This window comes from Ptychodera flava, chromosome 17 (genome assembly GCF_041260155.1).
Source record: "Ptychodera flava strain L36383 chromosome 17, AS_Pfla_20210202, whole genome shotgun sequence".
Lineage (NCBI taxonomy): Eukaryota > Metazoa > Hemichordata > Enteropneusta > Ptychoderidae > Ptychodera > Ptychodera flava.
Genome location: NC_091944.1, coordinates 35,418,011 through 35,439,292, shown reverse-complemented (window position 1 = coordinate 35,439,292; position 21,282 = coordinate 35,418,011). Strand labels below are relative to the sequence as shown.

Below are 21,282 nucleotides of genomic sequence, written 5' to 3'. Positions count from 1 at the left end.
GGTTAGCTGACCAAATTGTCAGAACGGAGCGAGCGAAGCGAGCGGAGTTCCGACAATTTGGTCAGCTAACCCAATTCCTGGCTCCCACTGTGCTTCACCCGACACAAAATCAAGCAAATGAAGACCATCACAGACTTTTTAGGGTTAGGGTTAGTTAGTTCATGTGATCGCGGCAATAACTCCGTCTCATTCCAGGTACAATATGTCCTCTCTCACGTTTTATTCAGCAAATTTCTTATCATGTACAAACTGACCCCAGCGGCAATGGCCATATTGACCCCTTTCAATACCGCACTTGCCAAAGACGGCATCATCTTATGTAACAGAAACCAGCGTACATTGAAATGCAAATAGCAATCGATATGACGGCCCCAAAAAACTTTCTCTGCTTTCATTTGCATACTTTTCTGACACACTAAAATTCACACCTGCATTGTTTCACCGTACACTATAAAAAGCCGGCATAGGCTGCACACTGTCTCTTTCTGGCTGCTTTGCTGCTATCAGAAATATTAGACGAACCTGATAGCTTTCACTATATTTTCACTATAATTTCAAAGGCATACAATATACGTAAGTCAAACAGTAATAATATTCGTCACCAGGATTTCTGTTTTATACTCAATAATGCACTCCTGGCGCTGTAATGTTTCATGCATTCCTATCTTTCTCTTTTAGATACACCATGGCACAGCGTGCAGTGTTGGGAGTAATTGGTTTTTCTTTTCCGTTAACTCTTCGTGATTTATTTCTTCAAGTCACGCCGGATGAACAAACTGCTGTAGAATGGTGTCAAAAGAATGGCCTGTTACACAAGAGGCGCAACTGTCAGTGCGGCAGAGATATGAGGTTGCGTCGCCGGAGTGGCCGGGATACATACCATTGGTGCTGTCCCGACTGCTCTTGCGGCGCGGCTATTTCAGTCCGCACTGACAGTTGGTTTCATTTATGCCATTTACCTTTTGTCACCATTCTACAGTTGATGTATTTTTGGTGTTTTAAGTTTTCAGTTACTGATACTTCTTTTCAGTTGTCCATCTCTTCAAAATCTGTTGTGGATTGGTTTAATTTCTGTCGTGAGATTTGTTTTCTTTATCTTCGCGATCATGCCTCCGAACAGGTTGGTGGCCCCGGCTGTATTGTGGAAATTGATGAATCTAAGTTCGGAAAGTCCAAATACAGTCGGGGTCGACACCGTGATGGACACTGGGTCTTTGGAGGCATCGATCGCGATTCTTCAGCTTGCTTTCTCATTTCTGTTGACCGGCGTGATGCGAATACCTTAATTCCTTTGATTTATCGATTTGTTCGTCCAGGTTCTACTATTAACAATTGCACATGTTTTTTGGATTTTACACATTTAAGGATTTCTAGTCTTTATCACGGAAAATTTTTATATCGTCAAGAAAAAATAGCTGGTCTCTGTTCTGACTCGGATAAAACTTGAAATGGCATTTCCTTTGCAAACCAAAAAGACTAATTAACTATTTTGTAAAAAAATTACACAGTGAAAAAAAAATTTGGCGGCACTGACAAACAACGTTAATATTTTCGCTTTGCCACTTCATTAGCCAAATTCATGGCTGTGGTCATATTTTTACATTAATAAATGTTATCTGGCCCACACTCTCTAAGTAATTATTACAATGTCTGATATACATGGGTAAAACCTCACCCAGCATCAGTAAGATTCCAATGTAAACAGTTTCAGGGATTTCAAATGCCAACCCTCAACTGGTCAGACCAACAGTTCAGGGATTTCAAATGCCAACCCTCAACTGGTCAGACCAACCCAGTTCAGGGATTTCAAATGCCAACCCTCAACTGGTCAGACCAACCCAGTTCAGGGATTTCAAATGCCAACCCTCAACTGGTCAGACCAACCCAGTTCAGGGATTTCAAATGCCAACCCTTAACTGGTCAGACAAACAGTTCAGGGATTTCAAATGCCAACCCTCAACTGGTCAGATCAACAGATCAGGGATTTCAAATGCCAACCCTTAACTGGTCAGGCAAACAGTTCAGGGATTTCAAATGCCAACCCTCAACTGGTCAGATCAACAGATCAGGGATTTCAAATGCCAACCCTTAACTGGCCTGACAAAAAGTTCAGGCATTTAAAATAAAAGTTTTGAAGTCAATTGATGGGTGTGGAGAGATCAAGAGCAAGATTTCTCCTTACGTTTACAACAACTAACATGAAATTTAAAGTATTATTCTCAAACCCCCACTTGTTATGTGTTACTAGTATATCTCTCTCAACTTCCATAATACACACACTAATATTGGTGTTTGCAAATACATACATACAAACAAACAAGGGGAGAAACTTCAAATCCAAGTATGGTTTATTTTAAAAGATGAAAAAAACTGTTACAGTATAATGGAGCAGCTCAATAGCAGTTTTAAAAATGTAATAAAATTATGATTTCATGACATGTATTCTACAAGCAAACAGCCACCACCTCTGTGTTAACTCTATGAAGGAATTAATAATAAAATTTTGCAATATCAAACACGCAACCGATACAGCTCCGCTGGGTTATGTAAAGGCTACCTATTTGTGACATATGTTGATGAGGAAGGTGGATATCTTTGATAGTTCCCTTACATTGGCCTGACAACAAATGGCAAAATAGCTTTGAAAATACAAAATTAAACATTCCACCACAATTTAAATGTATGACATTCAAGTCAACCCAAGGAACATGTCAATTAAATATCAAAGCTATCAGATGAGTTCTATGAGTTTTTGAGAGAAAATATTTTGACCAAATACAGTAATAATTCCCCCAAATTACAAAATTGTAGATTTCACCATAATCACAATATATTACATATGGATAATTGCTGAGAATCTGTATACAAAATTTCAGAAAGATCTAAAGAAAAAGAAATTTGACCAATAATGGCAAAATTACCCAAAAATACAAAATTGCAGATTTCATCCTACTTTGAATAAATTACATTCAGATCATCACTAAGAATTTGTCTTCCAAATCTCAAAGCTATCAGATGAGTAGATATTAGATAAGCTCCATGTCGCTGACAGTGGAGCTAAAAACTGAAGCAGTGAAATGTTTTCGTTCTCAAATTGTTTTAAAATGAGCCTGTATGGGTGGTAGATCAGAAAGGAATTGTACAAATTTGAGAGTCTGAATTGTCATCAATGCATTTTCTACCTCAAAACAGAAAGTGGGGATTTTCCTATTGGCTTTCCTCACCAGAAAATGTTTGCAGGATTCTGGACGATAAGCAGGCATACTGGTCGGCATCCTTTTCTATTGCAAACACATCTCGGCCTGTCCGCAATACTGCAACTGCTGTAGAACCTGGAAAAATAAGTCAGAAAGAATTGTGAAGATGGTTATATGGTAAACAGATTAACTAAACGGTCAGCCACTCATCATTTTTCCATGGGAAGCAGTCATTACGGACATTTAATGTGAAAATTAACTTTTATCTTTTTGATGAGCAACATTTTTTGATCACTGTCTCTTGTGGATTTTGATTGATTAAACTGTCATTTTTACATACCAGGCTATACCAAGGTAACTCTATCATATTGTTTGTATTGGTTCACTACACACCTGTACCACTGCAGGCATCCAAGACCATTGCATCTTCAGAACTAAAAGTTTCGATTAACATCTCCATCAGATCAATAGGCTTCTGAGTCTCATTTGCCACTGTACCATCATCATTCCTCACTTTAGTATCTGCTGTGCAGGACCAAAAATTGTGGTGTGACTCCTCTGGCATGTTGACTTGCTCCATAGCAACATCTCCTGTCACAGACCAATAGCCAATGAGCACGCCATGAACTGCATTGCACATGGTAACAGTAGAACCTATGAGAAAAAAAAAACAGTACAATTGAAAGTCAGACCTGTAAGCCAAGTATGCAAAGTCTAAGCCTTGCACATGACTGTTTTACTGAAGGTGATTTCATAATTATTTATGTATGTTTCTACCAACATTTACTTAAGAAGGCTCTACCTACAGTATTTGAGTTAAATTAGGGTAGGGGCTAATACACAGATGTAAAGCTTTCTCAAGACTCAAAAATCCTCAGAAATCAAAGGGGAAGGGGCACTTATACATGAGCAGAGGCTTACACTTGGACAAATATGGGTAATTCATTCAGCAAAGCCCTATGTCTTACATAGTAGTACCTACAAATGCTGATTTCCTAAATATCAGAGGTGCCATATTAATTAAATTAGAGAGTATATTTAAACTTTGTGAGACTGGCAGGAAGAATCAGATATAATTTTCAAGAAGATTCTACCATTTACCTGGATAAGTGTTTACATAATAGTAGCCTTTTTCAACGAGTAGTTGGCTTCCGCTCATTATCTCAATGATATCTTTCATCTCCTCCACTGAACACAACACCACCAAGTTGTAAAATGGAACATTTTTAACATGTTCATCGAATGAAGTGTAATGCAAAACTTCTTCAGTTCTTCTGGGGTCCAGTCCTGAAATGTAAGTGTCAAAGAGTGAGTACATCCCTGCACAACTATAGACAGAGCAAAGAATAGTGTGTGAGACACAATCTCTGGACATTTCAATTTTGTTATTATCAATGGAACACATGTATATGTTACATGCTTTGCATTTACAAAAACCAAATACTACTAAGTAGTATACTTAAATATTATCAACCATTATGCTTGTTTATTACTGCTTATGTTTTCTATCACAGTCCCTCCACCGGACCGTGTTTCTATCAACTTATAGATGCATCATCATTTCAACACGAAATTCAAAGTTTTAGTATGAAATACAATTAATGTTTAACTTCCAATGTTTGAAGCATGCAGTGTGCAGTGCTGAGGTTGAGTGAGGCAAGGAAACAGTCAACCATAGACAGTGGGGGAAGATCCCCCTACTGTCTATGGGTCAACCTATTTGCAACCAAGCTGATATTTATTTAGTAAGGGAGCATTCGTTATTTACGGGGAGGGGGGCGGTGGAATTTGAGCGACAAATGAAACGTAAAAAGCGACCCCCCTCTCCAAATCAAATTTCTAAAATTTGACCTCCCCACCTCAATTCATCAAAAATTGTAAAATGTGACCACCCCCCCCCCCCCCCCCCCCCCCCCCCCCCCCCCCCCCCCCCCCCCCCCCCCATGAAAAAAAAAATTTCATCAGATTTGATTCATTAACCCTTCGCACCCTGTGGCCCTGGGCTGAAAAGTTTCCTCACATACTAGAGAATCAACATTTTTGGTGAAATGCCAAAATCAAATTTTTTGCACACACATGAACTTGTAATCGCTCTAGTCTAATCAAGTACACTAATATCAATAATCAAGAGTACATAAATACGCAGATTTACCTAGTTTTATATTGGAAAAAAATTATTCATAGTTTCCATATAGACAAGATAGTGAATCAACATTTCGGTGACATTCCAAAATCAAATTTCTTGCTCAAAGGTCCACTTGTTACCACCCTAGTCTAATCAAGTAAATTAATATCAATAATCAAGGGTACATAAATACACAGATTTAACTAGTTTTGTAATGGAAAAAAATTATTCATAGTTTCCTCTGACAAGATAGTGAATTAACAATTCAGTGAAATTCCAAAATCAAATTTCTTGCTCACACATGCACTGGTAACTACCCTAGTCTTATCAAGTACATTAATATCAATAACCAAGAGTCTATAAATACACAGATTTAGCTAGTTTGTATTTAAAGAAATTATTCATAGCTTCTCATAGATTATGTATGGAGGACCTGTGTATTTTCTATTTTGCCTGGGAGTTCTTGTGTGTTATCACTGTATACCTGGGGAGTCTAAGACGGGAACTTTCCAGAGAGATTTTTACGTTGCATGCTGCACTGGCACTGGAAGGTTTGAGTGTCAGCATGTGCTTTCAGATATTTCTCTATTTTGAGTCTTACTCAAGTCAGCAGATATGTAAAGAAACCGGTGAGTGGCAGAGATCGAATTTTATGCGGATCGGACTGTTTATTTAAACCCTACGCCATCCTCTACTTTAGTCGATGGAACGAACATTGCTCACACAAGTGAAAGCCGTGCCGTATATTTGCAATATACGCACTGCACGCTAAGATGATAATATCACCACAAGTTGAAAGCTGATCTTTCTGCAGCAAATTGTGTGTTAACTGTGAACTTTATTCCGTTTATTGAATTCAGTCAGATGTCTGAGATTGTCATGAGAACATTATTTATGATCGTTCCACTGAACTTTTGTCGATGCGCAGAGTTAGCAGAGGAAGACTTCAGATTAGTTCGGCACGTCCTGACCAAACAAAGAACTGGACGCTGCTTAGCAGTGAATTGCGTGTGCTGTCGCCGACTTTCATGTGCAGACATTACACAGGACTTACAATTGTGCTGATCATCGAACATTTAGTTAAAGTCGCGTGTGAACTATTTGTGTTTCCCAGCCGCGTGGTCAAGTCTGAGGTACCTCTGCGGTAACGTTAAGTTTTCCATAGAAATTGTTAAGCATTTAGAAAGGGTTTGAACAGAGTTTTTGTTCTGAAAGTGTGTTCGACTCCTGCCGTCGGGAGGTCGATCAGTACGGTTACTGTTACCATGGAGTAATATTTATAGTTTTGAAGTACGGTTTTACTATTTTATATGTAGACCCCGATATTTGACACAATATAGTAATATACAGAAGTTGTTTGTTACATTATATGACTGTGTGTTGGTTCCTCATTTCATGCCCCATGCTGTGTAGCCCTGCGTATACAGGTGTGTGCACATGTGTTCCCAGCATTATATGGCCTCTACCAAAGCCCTGCAATGGTCTTTGAACAGACTTGAGGTCTCTGCGGCCTGGATCTGGACCGCAATGAAGACTAAACGGTCTTTATGGCCGAAATTCTGCTCTATTGGGGCAAAATCCTTTCCCTGCCTACCTTTACCTCCTAACCAATCCCAGAAAAGATGCGATTGACTTCTCCTAACGTCCAAAACCACTCATTTTCTGAAACATAACATACTCGACAAGTTGTTTACCCATGGAGATCCCCAGTTTGAATCTCGCTGCAGAGACCCCAGTTATCTCCACAGACCGTTGCAGGGCTGTGGTGGAGGCCGTATACGCCAGGAACACACAGACCTGAACTCAGGGCTACATGCTGTGTTGCTGCTCTCGGACTTGTTGGCCCTGTTAGAGAAATAAATTTGGCTGAGCTTCGGTCGGTTATTATTCTGCTGTCTCGAAACATCGGTTACACAAGCAACATTTCAGTGAAATTCCAAAGTCAATTTTGTTTTCCATAACTCAATACAAACCTTTGTAAAATTTTACCCCCCCCTTTCAATCATTGATTGTAAAATTTGACCCCATCCCTTAAAAGTGGTTTTGTAAAAGTCAACCCCCCCTGATTTCCACCGTCCCCCCCCTGCCCGTAAATAACGAATGCTCCCTAATATGGTGCAGTCATGCGGTCTTGCAGTCATGGAATAAGCTTGCTCTTTCAATAATAAAAAGTATTGACACTTGCTTCAGATCCATAGTCGCATCAATCACCTGACAGTTTGCGCTGGCGCACACAATGTGCCAAGGGATGGTACACAGTCCCTTGCATAGCATGTGCCATGTAACCCTGCGTACAATGCTGTATGTTCCCGGCGTTATACGGTATGTGGTTGGAGGCGACCATATACCGGTATAACGCCGGGAACACACACTGGTACGTAGCTCTGCATGGCAGGGCTGTGTGTTACCGGCGTTACCACCATGTGGTGGGAGGCCGTGTAACGCCGGTAACACACAGCTCTGCCATGCAGAGCTAACTGGTACGCAGGTCTGGGCTGTGTGTTTGCAATCGGGCGAGTTGTTTCTGGGCGGGTTGGAAAAGGTGCGAGTTGACTGGTACCCGATTGCCGGCTGCAATTTGAATCGAACACGAATGCAAAAGAACTTGGACCTCTGTTAATATTAATCACTACTGATAAAGCCGTGCACGGTCCCTCCACAATTTAGGGACTGTGAGCCGTGGCATATTGTGGGAGTTATGGCACGTTGTCAATCATGTTGACGATGATTAGTGATTAGGAAATCTGTAAAATAACTAACCTTAACGTAAGTAGACATTTTAGACGGGTCGGACGGAACTTCGAGGCATTTTACGGCACCATACTCTCTCCCTTCGACGCCACTTTTCCCTGGTCGGTGACGCAGTGTTCGTGGAGAGGATGTCGCTGATGCATTGCACGTGAATATCAACAATGACAACAATCTTCTGTCAATGTCACTCAGTCGGTATCATCTCCGCGGGAGCCGAACCACCATACAATGGTCCATAGTCTTTTGGGAGGCATTTTAGATTTTGAAGGGTTGCGAGGTCGAGAACGGCAGTCGACCGGTATCGCCCTTGCTTGGTAAATGACTAGTCAAGACAATTTTCGACTTCCGGTAAACAATTCACACATCGCACCGTGTACACACCGCAACCGTCGTAGCTAGCAAGCTGGAAGTAAGGCAGTCTTCACGTTCTTCGTATTACGTCATCAAACAGCTGACTGTCGAGGCCACTTTTGAAAAGGTTGATCACTTTGTCACATGAGGGACATGAATGTACGTGACATTAATAAATTAAAAAAAATCAAAATGTTTACTATGTATACAATAGCCACTAACTCTTCATATATTCCAGCTTTTTGTGGTCGCATTCCTCCAACAGTACTATAGAACAGTGCATAGTGTGAACGATTACTGTGCCGCTCCAACCTTTTTTTTTTATGGATGTTCCTTCCCTAAAAGTACCCGGATGTTATCCATTCACCCTTTCTCTGGGACCGGATCAAGAACTGCACTGACAACTAATACGATTATGGCGGGAGCGTAATTATTTGCTTTTGGTCATTTTACCGACTATTTTTGAAAGCGGATAGACTGCGATACTTCCATCGTGTACAACAACTGGGTAAGTGTGCATCGATTTCGTATGATAACTGGACGTTACGGTTTAGCTGCATATGTAAGAGCTATGTTTTGTCCCCAGTGTTCGCAAAAAATGAATAACCTTAGCTGCTCTGTAGCTCAGTAACTGGTCAACTGGCCCTGTGTCAGCTGGACCTATGCATAGTGTAGTAATATGCTTCACATTGGCAACTCCAGGCACCTGTGTTCTAACCCCCAAGTAAATTGGACCTTTTTAATAAAGTATTTTATAGTATGGAACTAAAAAAAGAGCTCCATGCCAATAGGCACCCTGGCCCTACAGCCTGCTGCAGTGACATTTTGGGCGTGATGAACGCAAATCAAAAACAAACACCTTCGAAACTTCCCTTGTCACCTTGTCACATGTGTCAACAACTTGTCAAGCTACATACCGGCTATTGTTTTATATTATGGGGCGGTCGATTTGTGCAAGGGACTGCCAACTGACCATTACTGATCGGTGGTTATCTCTGGTCACATAGCGAGCTGCATTTGTCTAATAGATTTTCTCGAAATCTTTCTAAAACTTACTCAAACCCTGAAACGCTTAGCTTTATTATAGATCAGAAATAGTCAATTGATCCTCTTCCTACATGGCCAGGGCATACATGGTTGGCCCTCGCCCCTCGGCCGCCCCAATATATAATGGTATAGTCAACAAGGTAGTTCAGCTCTGTAACAGGAGGGACGAGATTACCCCCTTGTCCAATGTCCCTTGTCTCCTTGTATCAATAGTTGTCGGTTAGTAATCGCCTGTTCATAGCCTGATATGCACTTGAGAATGGGAGCACCACAGGTCATTATTAGTAACATGAGCTGCTGTAGTCATGTAGACTTAAAGAGTCGTCAAAGTGCATCATATTATCAGCATGTACAGATTTTGCAATTTATATGTTTTGTTTGCATTCATGTTCCAGATTTTTTGTCTACGCATTTCTCATAAAGATGGCTGAAACTATTTGTAGTAACTTCGGTTTACCTGCAAATAATGGTAAGTAAAAATAATAATAATGATAATACGAAGAAGAAGAAGAAGAATAGTTGGTAAAATATGCCCCTGGCCATATTTCATGCAGGAAAATATACACAGACAAACAGGAACTACTCCTGTAAAAGCCAGATTATTGTAAATCTATGCAAATGTAAAATAGCCATGCTACTGATCGGACATGCCATGTTTGGTCTCAGATTCCCATAATTTTGCCATGTTTCAATTGTCATTGAATCTTGCATATGATATCTTTGAATATATAGCGACTGAGCTTGAGTAAACAATAAACTGAAAAAAATGTTCTGTTTTTTTTTTGACAATGCTTATGTTTCAAGATGTGTTCCCATACAACCATTTGAGCACTCTATGTCATGAAAGTACCCAATATAATTATTCAAATTTATCATGCAGTCAAATCGATGCTATGAGAATTCAAAAACTCCCGCCCAGTTCAAGTTATGCTGCGTCCTCAGTAATCCCCTATAGTGCTTCCAATGTCCTGTAACTTTCATAATATTAAGCCGTGTTCAAATATGGTGAGGGGATGGAGGAATTCAGGGAGATTCAAAAATTCTTGGGGCAGTTGGGGGGACTTAAAAGTTTTGCTCTGCCCATGGGAGGGGACCTGAAAATATTTTGGCGCCCAACATTTTGATGTCATCCCATGGTTTTAATGTTAGTGATAATTAAACAAAATCCAGAACCAGTTTGTAGCATTTTATGACTTTAATCTTGGAAAAATCTGAAAATGTATGAATGCCAATGTTTAAGTAAAAACACCAAATTGGCCTTGTAATGGGGTAGGAGCTGCAACTGTTGAGAATTTTTTTTCTCAATATTTCTATGCAATGTATCAAATACAGTTTCTTGATGTCTACAGGATACTGAAAGTCAGTTTTTCTCAAATCACTTAAAATCAAAACCAGTCATTCATTTCAAGTTCATGAAGTGAATGAAATTTTCACATCTGCTGTGTAACATGGATCTTTAGAAGATCCATAAGAGCCGTAGTTGATTTCAAATTTTCACTGTTGAAATAACTGTACAGGAATAAATTAGAAATAGTGAGCAAACTTAAACATGGTTTGTAAAATGAATTGTAAAATAGGATCTATCTTTCAAGATGTGAATTTGGAAGGCCAGTTCTACTTCCTTTGTTATAAATGTCTCTTTGTAGGTGTGTAAAGCCCTATAATTTAATTTTCTGCAACCATCCTCATCGACAATGAATTAAAATTATTGTCAGGGCTTTGTAGGAAGTAAAGTGAGTAAAGTGTTGAGGGAAAACTCTTTATTTTGATGTCAATAAATAACAGTTGTTACAGCATAAAAAGAACCCTTTCTTGGTTTTCAAATCACACCAAGCTGTCAAGAATTCATTTAAAGTACAATATTTACACTTTGATATTGTGATGTTTTGCAGCAAACACGATTGAGAAGATTACTTTTATGAAGCACTGTAAGCAACAGCTCTGACAAAGCAAGTAACATTTATTCCATGATATAAACCTGCTGCATTCAGTCAGTTTTTGACATCGTGTCTTCTCTGAAAACCAGAGAAATCAGTTTTATTACTTATTTTAAACATTACACTAAGTTTTACTTCTTCCATTTGCGACTGTTAATCTTTTTATTATTTTTTTCAGGTAACAATTGGGAAACAGGGAAAGCGTCAACCAAGGCATGTGGAAACTGTAGTAGACTTCTCATCTCTGGCAGCAGGCAGCTTTGTGGCTGTGTAATGTCCTGACTACACCGAGGTTCATCAAATCGGCAAGGTAGTATCCAGAGATGAAGAGACATTCAATATCCACTGGTATTCAGGGAAATGGGAGAGTGTATGGAGTCCCTGTTATGTTACCCAAGGACGTAAGAAACATCCATGGGTGGATCAACAAGTCCTCGCATCAGCCATCCTTTGGGACTTAAATCTGACAGCAGGACGCAAGTTAAAGGCGAAAATTAAGAACATTCTAAAAGCAAAGTATGCCAGTCTAGTTGTACATTGATTTAATTAGGTCATGATTCACCACAAAATAACTGCTACATTCTTAATCGTACCACAATTAGTCTAGCTTTTATACATTTCCATGAAGTTTTTTAAGATTTTGTAAGGTTTTCATAACCTCTTGTTGTCTGACAGAATCAAAATCGACTAACACATCCAAAGAAATTGATTACACAATCTCTTGATACAATAGTGACATTTTGGTGAAATTTCAGCGTGAGAAACCCCCCAAACTTGAAACAAAGATGTCATGTATATGCAGCTGATCAACAGTAATGACTAATGGATGTGAACTGGCATGCACGGGCAGGCAACTCAACATTCCAGTATCAAACTGTCTACATCTTGTGAAAACAACAACACAGTAGTGAAAATGTGTAGTGAGACTATTCTATTTAGGGACGGGGTTGAGCAGGGTCAAAGAATCAAGACAGTACTGGAAAAACGTGTCATATTCCTCGCCATGCTGTCAAGGGAACTCTGGTTTCCCATTGCTTTAAAATCTTTCAATGGTTTCTTTATTATCTAAAAGGAGATTTACCAAATTTAATGACCAAATATACTCTCCTAACCTTTCTGTATTTGAGTTACATGTACACAAGGGTAGGAGCTTATACACGGATGTAATGCATTTTTGAACTACTCTGAAATTGGTAAGGGGGGCTTGTACACATGCATGGAGTTATACTTGGATGAGTACGGTATGTATGTTTTGTCCATTGAAATCACTGAAGTAGGTCGAAGTTTCAAACCAGAGTCCGATGTGCAATGTTTTAGTTCAGGGATGTCAAATTAAATCCCTGAACTGGTTAGGGTCTTCAAACCAGAGTCCAATGTGCAATGTTTTAGTTCAGGGATGTCAAATGAAATCCCTGAACTAGTTAGGGTCTTCAAACCAGAGTCCAATGTGCAATGTTTTAGTTCAGGGATGTCAAATGAAATCCCTGAACTGGTTAGGGTCTTCAAACCAGAGTCCAATGTGCATGTTTTAGTTCAGGGATGTCAAATGAAATCCCTGAACTAGTTAGGGTATTCAAACCAGAGTCCAATGTGCAATGTTTTAGTTCAGGGATGTCAAATGCAATCCCTGAACTAGTTAGGGTCTTCAAACCAGAGTCCAATGTGCAATGTTTTAGTTCAGGGATGTCAAATGCAATCCCTGAACTAGTTAGGGTCTTCAAACCAGAGTCCGATGTGCAATGTTTTAGTTCAGGGATGTCAAATGCAATCCCTGAACTAGTTAGGGTCTTCAAACCAGAGTCCAATGTGCAATGTTTTAGTTCAGGGTCAGGATATTAAATGCAATCCCTGAACTAGTTAGGGTCTTCAAACCAGAGTCCAATGTGCAATGTTTTAGTTCAGGGATGTCAAATGCAATCCCTGAACTAGTTAGTAGTTAGGGTCTTCAAACCCTGAGTCCGATGTGCAATGTTTTAGTTCAGGGATGGCAAATGAAATCCCTGAACTAGTTAGGGTCTTCAAATCTTAGCCTACGATATCTTTCAATAATGTGTAGTCAAATGTTTAACTTGTACAATGACTTTTTCTTCATGTACATCCCAAAATGCAGAAAATATCTTGTTTATTGTTGTCTTTTCACTTTATTTTTTTCCAAGTGTGTCAAATGTTGAAATAAATGTAAAAATTTGAAGTATGTACATCAATATGTGTCAATGTAGTTTTTTTCACAGTATATTTTACATTTATCACAAGGTCAAGTTTATCAAAAGTCAGTATTGTCTTTTACCACGCCTGTGGATGTAAATGGATGCACCATATCATAGTGAAAATGACTAGTTCAGTTTTTCTATAATATTTGGTTAGAGTAGTGTTTTGGTCATTTGGCCGTTTGTCAATTTGCCATCAAAATTTAGAGGTTCTACAAGGTACCTGCAAAAGTCGATAAAACTACCAAGTTAATCAGTGATGGCCAGTCCAATAATGCATTTTAACAAACAATGTCAAGAAAATCACCTTTGGCTATTTCCTGGTTTAGAGTAGATTTAATGCAAAGCTGTAAATTATTGTTAAAATTATCTGAAAACACTTTGGTAAAATTGAGAATACTAAATTTTAGTTCTCATTGCCTAGATTGTCAGACTTGTCTTTGCCTTCTATGATATTATTCCACTAATTTTTTAAAGTACAAGTGATTTTTATCGCAATCATTGATCTGCACCATGAAAAAATTCAGAATATCTAAAATGTTCAAAACCCAAAAAACATGTGCAAGTGTTTATTATTTCTGATGAATGGAGGCTTATTCTTCGTTGTCCAGGTCTCCTCAGTTCTCTCATTTGACCGTTAATCATTCTCTTCATTTTGTGGATCCTCAAACCTTCGCCCACACCAACAACGTGGAAGGCATGTGGATGCATGCCAAGCGAAGGGTGGGGTACACATCTTCAGATTTATTTCCAACTTATCTTTATGAGTTTATGTGGCGGAAGCGTTTCGGCGATAAAGCTCACGCGTGGATGTCACTTGTTCAACATATTTCAGTTCTTTATCCTTTCAGTTAACAGCCCCTTCATCGACCCAACACTGCACTTTAAACAGCTAGCGTATTGTGCCAAAGTTTTCAGATGGTGTCAAAACTAAAACGACAAAGTCAACAGTTCAGGAGGCCACTAACGTCGATGTGATGTGTGACACTGGTAATGCACAAACCACATGAAGAAATGAGTTCATACTACTGACAATATGGACGCTACATCATATTGGTAGCGGATTTGTCTACTTCTGTACTTTATGCACTTCGTCGATTGGTAGAAAACCGAAGTAACAAGCCCCTGATAGTGACTGTATGGACCGTGCATTGTGACATTGACAGCCAATTTATTTTTCGCTTCAGTACTGAATTGACTTCGTCATTTGGCGGAATTTTATAATGTAATTGTCGTAGTATGTTTCACGAATTGTTCTTCACATTTTCATCCACAATAGGAATGAAATATTGCATTTCACATATGCTAACTGATGAACATCTTTTATATAAATTATATTATGTCAAAAATGGAACACATATCTTTTATATTGTAAAAAAAAGGCAGCAAACAATTCAACAATAAATATCAAACACACATGTAACAATAAATAAAGTATCTTAAAGAAGCTACAGTTTTTCAATAACTGTGTGAATACACCAAATAATATGGGAAAAAAATCACAAAATTATGTGCACAACAAAGACGAAAATAAAAAAAAATCAACACAAACAATAAAGAAACGAATACACTACCATGAATTCAATAAAAGAAAGAAAATACGTAAATGAATTTAAATGTGCATTAAATGTGAACATTATCATACTAATGTTTATATTAAACATTGCATCCCCTTCCTGCAACTTGTTCTCGTGGAGTACAGGTTATAGGTATAGTGGTTCACATGCTGAAGGTCCTGGGTTCGAGTCCCGGCGGTAGCATAAGGTGTTATAAAAATATACTAACTTTATAATTAATGCTTTCTCTCTCTCGCTAATCAACTGTTTCTTCCACATAGGTGTATAGATGGCTGAAGAAGATATAGACATAGACATAGATAGACTTGAGATAGTAGTAGAATTAGAGAGAGCTTAGACAGCAATAGTGAAAATTGGGACCCTTCTTTTCAATCATTTCCCCCTAAGTTTCAAGCCCCCATCCTAACTCTTACCCCCAAAATAATTTATCGCCCCTTTGAACGTAACCTTTGACCTCATTTCCATAAGTACGCACATCTTTGACGTCATCAGTTTGTGGCTATACCAGTTGTAAAATGGTGCCAAGATGGAAATTGATGAAGCAAAGAACATTGTATTTGAAGTTGCTGGCGATCGTGGCCCATCTCGACGTAAAGCAGCACTCACTAAACGAGATGTGATTGACTGTGTTGCTGACTTGCCAATTGATGTACAAGATAGATTTGTTGCCAGAAAACTTCATCGACTTCCTCCAATAGACATTGATTATGTTGACTACATTGGCCTTCTCAAGATGGTTAGAGACATGCGTCATAAATTGGACATTGTCAGCGCTAAAGTTGAAGAGAAGCAGGTCATCGCAAATGGTCATAGTGTAAACAATGTTTCTGTTCAAAGTGAAGTTTCCCCTGTGAATTCCTCATTGAATTTTCCTAGTGTATCTGGAACATCTGCTGTTCGTGAGCACGGTGAGCTTCAAAATACTACACAATCTGAATCTCAAACAAACAGTGATCAAACTTGGTCATTTGTTGTAAAGAAGAACAGAATGTTGAACGTCAGCGGAAGCCAAAACTTCTTGTTCAAGGTTCCGGAACCACTACGCACCATTTCAGAGTCGCCGAAAAAAAAACCAAAACCGAGAAGTATGTTTATCAGTGGTTTGACACCCGATACATCTGTTGACCATCTGAAAAGTTATATTAACGAAGTCTGTGGCCCGGACATCTTCCATGATGGCTGCAAGTTGAAGACTCGATTTGATACATACTCGTCTTTCAGAATTGACATTGATGCAAATAATGAGGAAAGTCAGTTGCGTTCTGAAATATGGCCTGTTGGAGTACTTGTAAGGCCTTACTACCCCTCAAAATCGGAGATGATGGCAAACCATGGCGCTGTTCGCTCATCTGCTTCTAACAATTCTTCATGAACATACTTAACATTGCCAGTTGTAACGTGAGGGGTTTGAACTCATCCAGAGAAGCTCTTACTTCAGACAGTTCTTAAGTCTTGTGATATTTTATTAATTCAGGAGCATTGGTTGAACTATGATAATTTACACGTTCTCAGTAATCTACATAGTGACTTCACGTCAGTAGGTGTTAGTGCCATGGATAGTTCTCAAAAAGTTCTTTCTGGAGACCATACGGAGGTGTCGGTATCCTTTGGCGAAAAAATATGAACGGCGTTTCTCCTATTCTTGTAGAATCTGAAAATCGTATAATAGGTATTCGCATTCAAATGGAAAATAAACCTGATTTAGTTATTTTCAACGTGTATTTCCAACTGCGAACTCTGATGTTGACGAATTTCAAAGAATTCTTGGCCTGTTACAGGAGACAATTGATAGATTAGACACCTGTTATTGTCTTGTGGCCGGCGATTGTAATGCTGACCCGGATAGAGGTCAGAACGAATATGCTTTACTAAACAGCTTTATCAATGATAATAATCTCGTCCTTGCTGATGTTGAGCGGCTACCTTCTAACACATTTACATACTTAAGTGATTCCTGCATGGCCCGTAGCTGGCTGGATCACATCATTTGTACCAAGTCAGTGAATAATATCTTGCAGTCAGTCAGAGTTCATTATGACATCATTGCATCTGATCATTTCCCTGTTCTTTTTTCGCTCAAGATTGCCATGTTACCAGACTTAAATAACACGAAACAAACACGTAGTCAAAAAACATGTTGGAGCAAAGCGTCCAGTTCTCAGGTAACACATTATCAGGTACTTTGTGATAATCTTTTGTCCCGTATCGATATTCCGATAACGGCCTTAGCATGTAAAGATCCATACTGTTGTATTCATAATGACCTCATTGACACTTTTTATAATGACATTACATGTGCACTTTTAGAAGCTGCTGACAAGACAATCCCCAAAGGTTTCGGAGCAACCAAACACGTTGTTCCAGGGTGGAATGATTTAGTTAAACAGCATTATGAAAAAGCTCGTACAGATTTTATTTTATGGAAGGATAATGGCTCCCCAAAATATGGTCCCTTTTTCAACTTGATGCGCAAATCAAGAGCACATTTTAAACGGCAGCTAGCATATTGCAAACGAATGGAGAATGAGCTTCGTGCAAATGCCTTAGCTCAAAGTTTAGACAACAACTCAACAGCCTACTGGAAAGAAATAGCCAAACGTAAACGTAAACCACCTGCACCATCATCTGTTGATGGTTGTCATGGTGATGATGAGGTTGTAAAAATGTGGAAGCACCACTACGAGACTATTCTGACAAATACTGGTACAGATTGTACACCTTCTTTTCCCAATATTCAGTTCTCTGAAGACATGATTGTGCATCACAGTGAAATTTCTGACTTAATTAGTGATCTTAAAACAGGTGCCTCCTCTGGTATGGATGGAGTTACAGCGGAACACCTGAAGTATGCATCTCCAAAGATTTGCATCTTATTAGCACTTTGCTTCTCTCCATGTTTATTCATGGTATTGTTCCGAAACATCTCATGACCACTGTTTTGGTTCCGATTCCTAAAGACAGGGGAGGTGACATTTGTGATAAGTCAAATTATCGACCCATTGCTGTTGCGACAACTTTAACTAACCCCCTTATTTCAGCAGTTCTGAATTTTTCCATTTTCACATATAGTAAATTATGGAAAAACTGGTGTAATTGGATTTTTTAACTCCTCTTCTGTCATTCACTTTTTATTTTTCTGTTTTTGTATATGGATTATTATATCTGAAATAAACAATAATAATAATAATAATAACAAGGCAGTATTGCTGAAGGCAATGAGTACTTGGGCCGTGATAGAGTAATTTTGAGGACAATATATACTACTATTCAAATATGGTCTTGAATTTCCTCCTGTCAATTAGGCATTTGATTAACTGGTTATTAAACGAAGCAATGGCATGACAACGGCAAAATATGTCTAGCAACTTTTGTGGAGTTTGAGGCAGGGGTTCTTTATTTATAGTGGAAATTGCTTAAATTCCTTAAATATTCAAATTACAGCAAATTTCTTTTGTTCTCGATGGTAGATGTCTAATATTTAGATGGGCATATTTAGATTTCTACCCTATAGTTATCCCTATATACCAAAAATCGGACATCCAGCTCTATTGGCTTGCTCAGAATTAGATATGCGCATAATTAATGAGGTACAATATGTGGTGTCATAAGGTGTCCCATCATACCATTTATGAAGGGTGTAGCACTTGTGGTTACTGAGTTGTGGAGAAATATATATATTTGAGGTCAAAGGTCATCGAGGTCACGTGACATTTTGTCAAAATAATTGTATTGCTAAGTTATTCCTACATACCAAAAATCAGACCTCTAGCTCTATTGGGGCGCTCAAAATTATATATGCGCATAATTAATGAGGTACAATATGTGGTGTCATAAGGTGTCTTATCATACCAAATATGAAGGATGTAGCACTTGTGGTTACTGAGTTGTGGACAAATATATATATTTGAGGTCAAAGGTCATTGAGGTCACGTGACATTTTGTCAAAATAATTGTATTGCTAAGTTATTCCTACATACCAAAAATCAGACCTCTAGCTCTATTGGCGCGCTCAAAATTATATATGCGCATAATTAATGAGGTACAATATGTGGTGTCATAAGGTGTCTTATCATACCAAATATGAAGGATGTAGCACTTGTGGTTACTGAGTTGTGGACAAATATGTATATTTGAGGTCAAAGGTCATTGAGGTCACATGAAGTTTTGTCAAACAAATTATATTGTTAACTTATCCTATATACCAGAAATCAGACCTCTTGCTCTATTGGCTCGCTCATAATTAGATATGCACATAATTAATGGGGTACAATATGTGGCGTCATAAGGTGTCCCATCATACCAAATATGAAAGGTTTAGCACTTGTGGTTACTGAGTTATGGACAATAATGTATATTTGAGGTCAAAGGTCACCAAGGTCACATGATATTTTGTCAAAATGTCTGAGATATCTGCGTGAACCGATGGACTCACTGATGGACTCACGGACGGATATAAGCCAATCTATAAGCCCCCTGGACTTTATCCGTGGGGACAAAAAAACTGTGTCACTGCATCCTTTAGCAGTCCGGGTTATGTCCATAGAGAGGATAGTAGGGAAGAGCCAATGACGTACCGTATATGTAATGAAATTAATGCAAGAACCAATCACGTACTGTATATGTAACAAGGGTCAAAGGTTACTTGGTTCACTTCGTTCAGATCGCGATATGACCTGACAGATCACCGATCCAGTGAGACTGTTGGCTACCCGGAAGTATCTTAGCTCCAGTCGATTGGCGACGTTCTACCGCGTTAAAAATTGTAAGATTTCTTCAGGAATATTTTTCTGAGTTTCTGTACCCTTGACCATATTCGACAAAGAGTTATTGGACGTTTTCGTTCTCTTTTCAAGCTTTTGGTTAACTTCTCGGCGATTGATCCGGCGCGCGTTTTTCTGAGCGAAGGGTCAATCGCACCGGGCAATGCATGGTGATCGAAAAAATCGTGCTCCATCGTGCTCCGATGACCGACTAAAACAGTTGACCCATCTTTGCAAAGCTTGAAATATTCTCCATACTGCAGATGGCAAGGTTAAATTGAAATTTGACCAAAAATAGGCGATATTTGGCGACAAATAACTTACTGTAGATTTACAAGGGTCAAATGCTGATTTCTAGGAGCCGTACCCGGCAGGAAATTCATCCAAATAAGTAATTTTCAACGTACTAACCACTTGTGTCGGTCACCATCTCGGCCGCACTGAACATTGTGCGTAACGTCTACATCTAAAAACTACCCAGTGCTAACAATAAAAGGCGAAATGAAGCCGAAAAGTTCCAAACTCGTTGCAATGTACGAGCCAAGGTTTGCATGGTTAATTATTCATGACGTTACAGCGGCAGGTTCGCTGATTGGTCAATCGTAATATCCTCTATATGGACATAACCCGGACTGTTTAGGCAATATGAATACGATGAGAAACTAAATTTTTATTTTTCTTGGCATCATACATGCGAATCTATGGAGAACTGCCTTATACATGGGAGTCTATGGAGGTGTAAACTAAAAAGTCCTCTAACACGGCCAAATTTGAAAGCATTGTGAAACAAATCGACGTGCATCTGTATGGGTTGGGTACTTGGCGTGAACGGACGCACGGACATGACCAAACCTATAAGTCCCCTCGGACTTCGTCCGTGGTGATTAAAAACAACGCAACAGTTATTACAGCTACACCGGCGGTAGGTTCATATCCAGAGCCCCGTACGGTCTGCCGCCGTCGCTTGAAAACAATCTCATGCACCCGGCCATATGGGCAGCTGGCCGGATGCATGACTTCCCGGAGAAGGCGAGCTGTCACATTCAAGCTCAGGATTATTTGTCGATCAAATTTCAGTAAATTTACCTTACCTAGATGAAATTTTGTCCATAGGCTGAAATTTCGCCGAAGTTTGACAAAATTACATCGATTTTTCAGGTTCATATGCGACATTTTGAGGTTTGAGTGCAGACAGAAATAAGTTTTGAGGCAACATGGCTGCGACCCCATGTTGACCCCTAGCCCTGCGTACGATGCTATGTGCTACAGCTAACACACAGCATCGTACGCAGGGCCAGCGAGAGAGTTGCCGACATCGACGGTTATTTAC

The 21,282-nt window shown here is 39.2% G+C and overlaps 1 protein-coding gene and 1 long non-coding RNA gene across 2 annotated transcripts; one reads left to right on the top strand and one right to left on the bottom strand.

Moving 5' to 3' along the window:
* Window positions 1-2,330: 2,330 nt before the first annotated feature.
* LOC139116171 (type II methyltransferase M.HinfI-like) lies at window positions 2,331-8,498 on the bottom strand. The gene is made up of 4 exons (XM_070678720.1): window positions 8,083-8,498; window positions 4,299-4,484; window positions 3,591-3,851; window positions 2,331-3,332 (listed from the first exon to the last, which is right to left on the bottom strand). The coding sequence occupies exons 2-4, from the start codon at window positions 4,375-4,377 to the stop codon at window positions 3,208-3,210; spliced, it is 465 nt and encodes a 154-aa protein (XP_070534821.1). The 5' UTR covers window positions 4,378-4,484; window positions 8,083-8,498; the 3' UTR covers window positions 2,331-3,207.
* A 273-nt stretch (window positions 8,499-8,771) lies between these two features.
* Window positions 8,772-13,618, top strand: LOC139116170 (uncharacterized). The gene is made up of 3 exons (XR_011548251.1): window positions 8,772-8,932; window positions 9,867-9,940; window positions 11,587-13,618. It is a non-coding gene; the product is annotated as an uncharacterized lncRNA (long non-coding RNA).
* The last annotated feature ends 7,664 nt before the right edge of the window (window positions 13,619-21,282 follow it).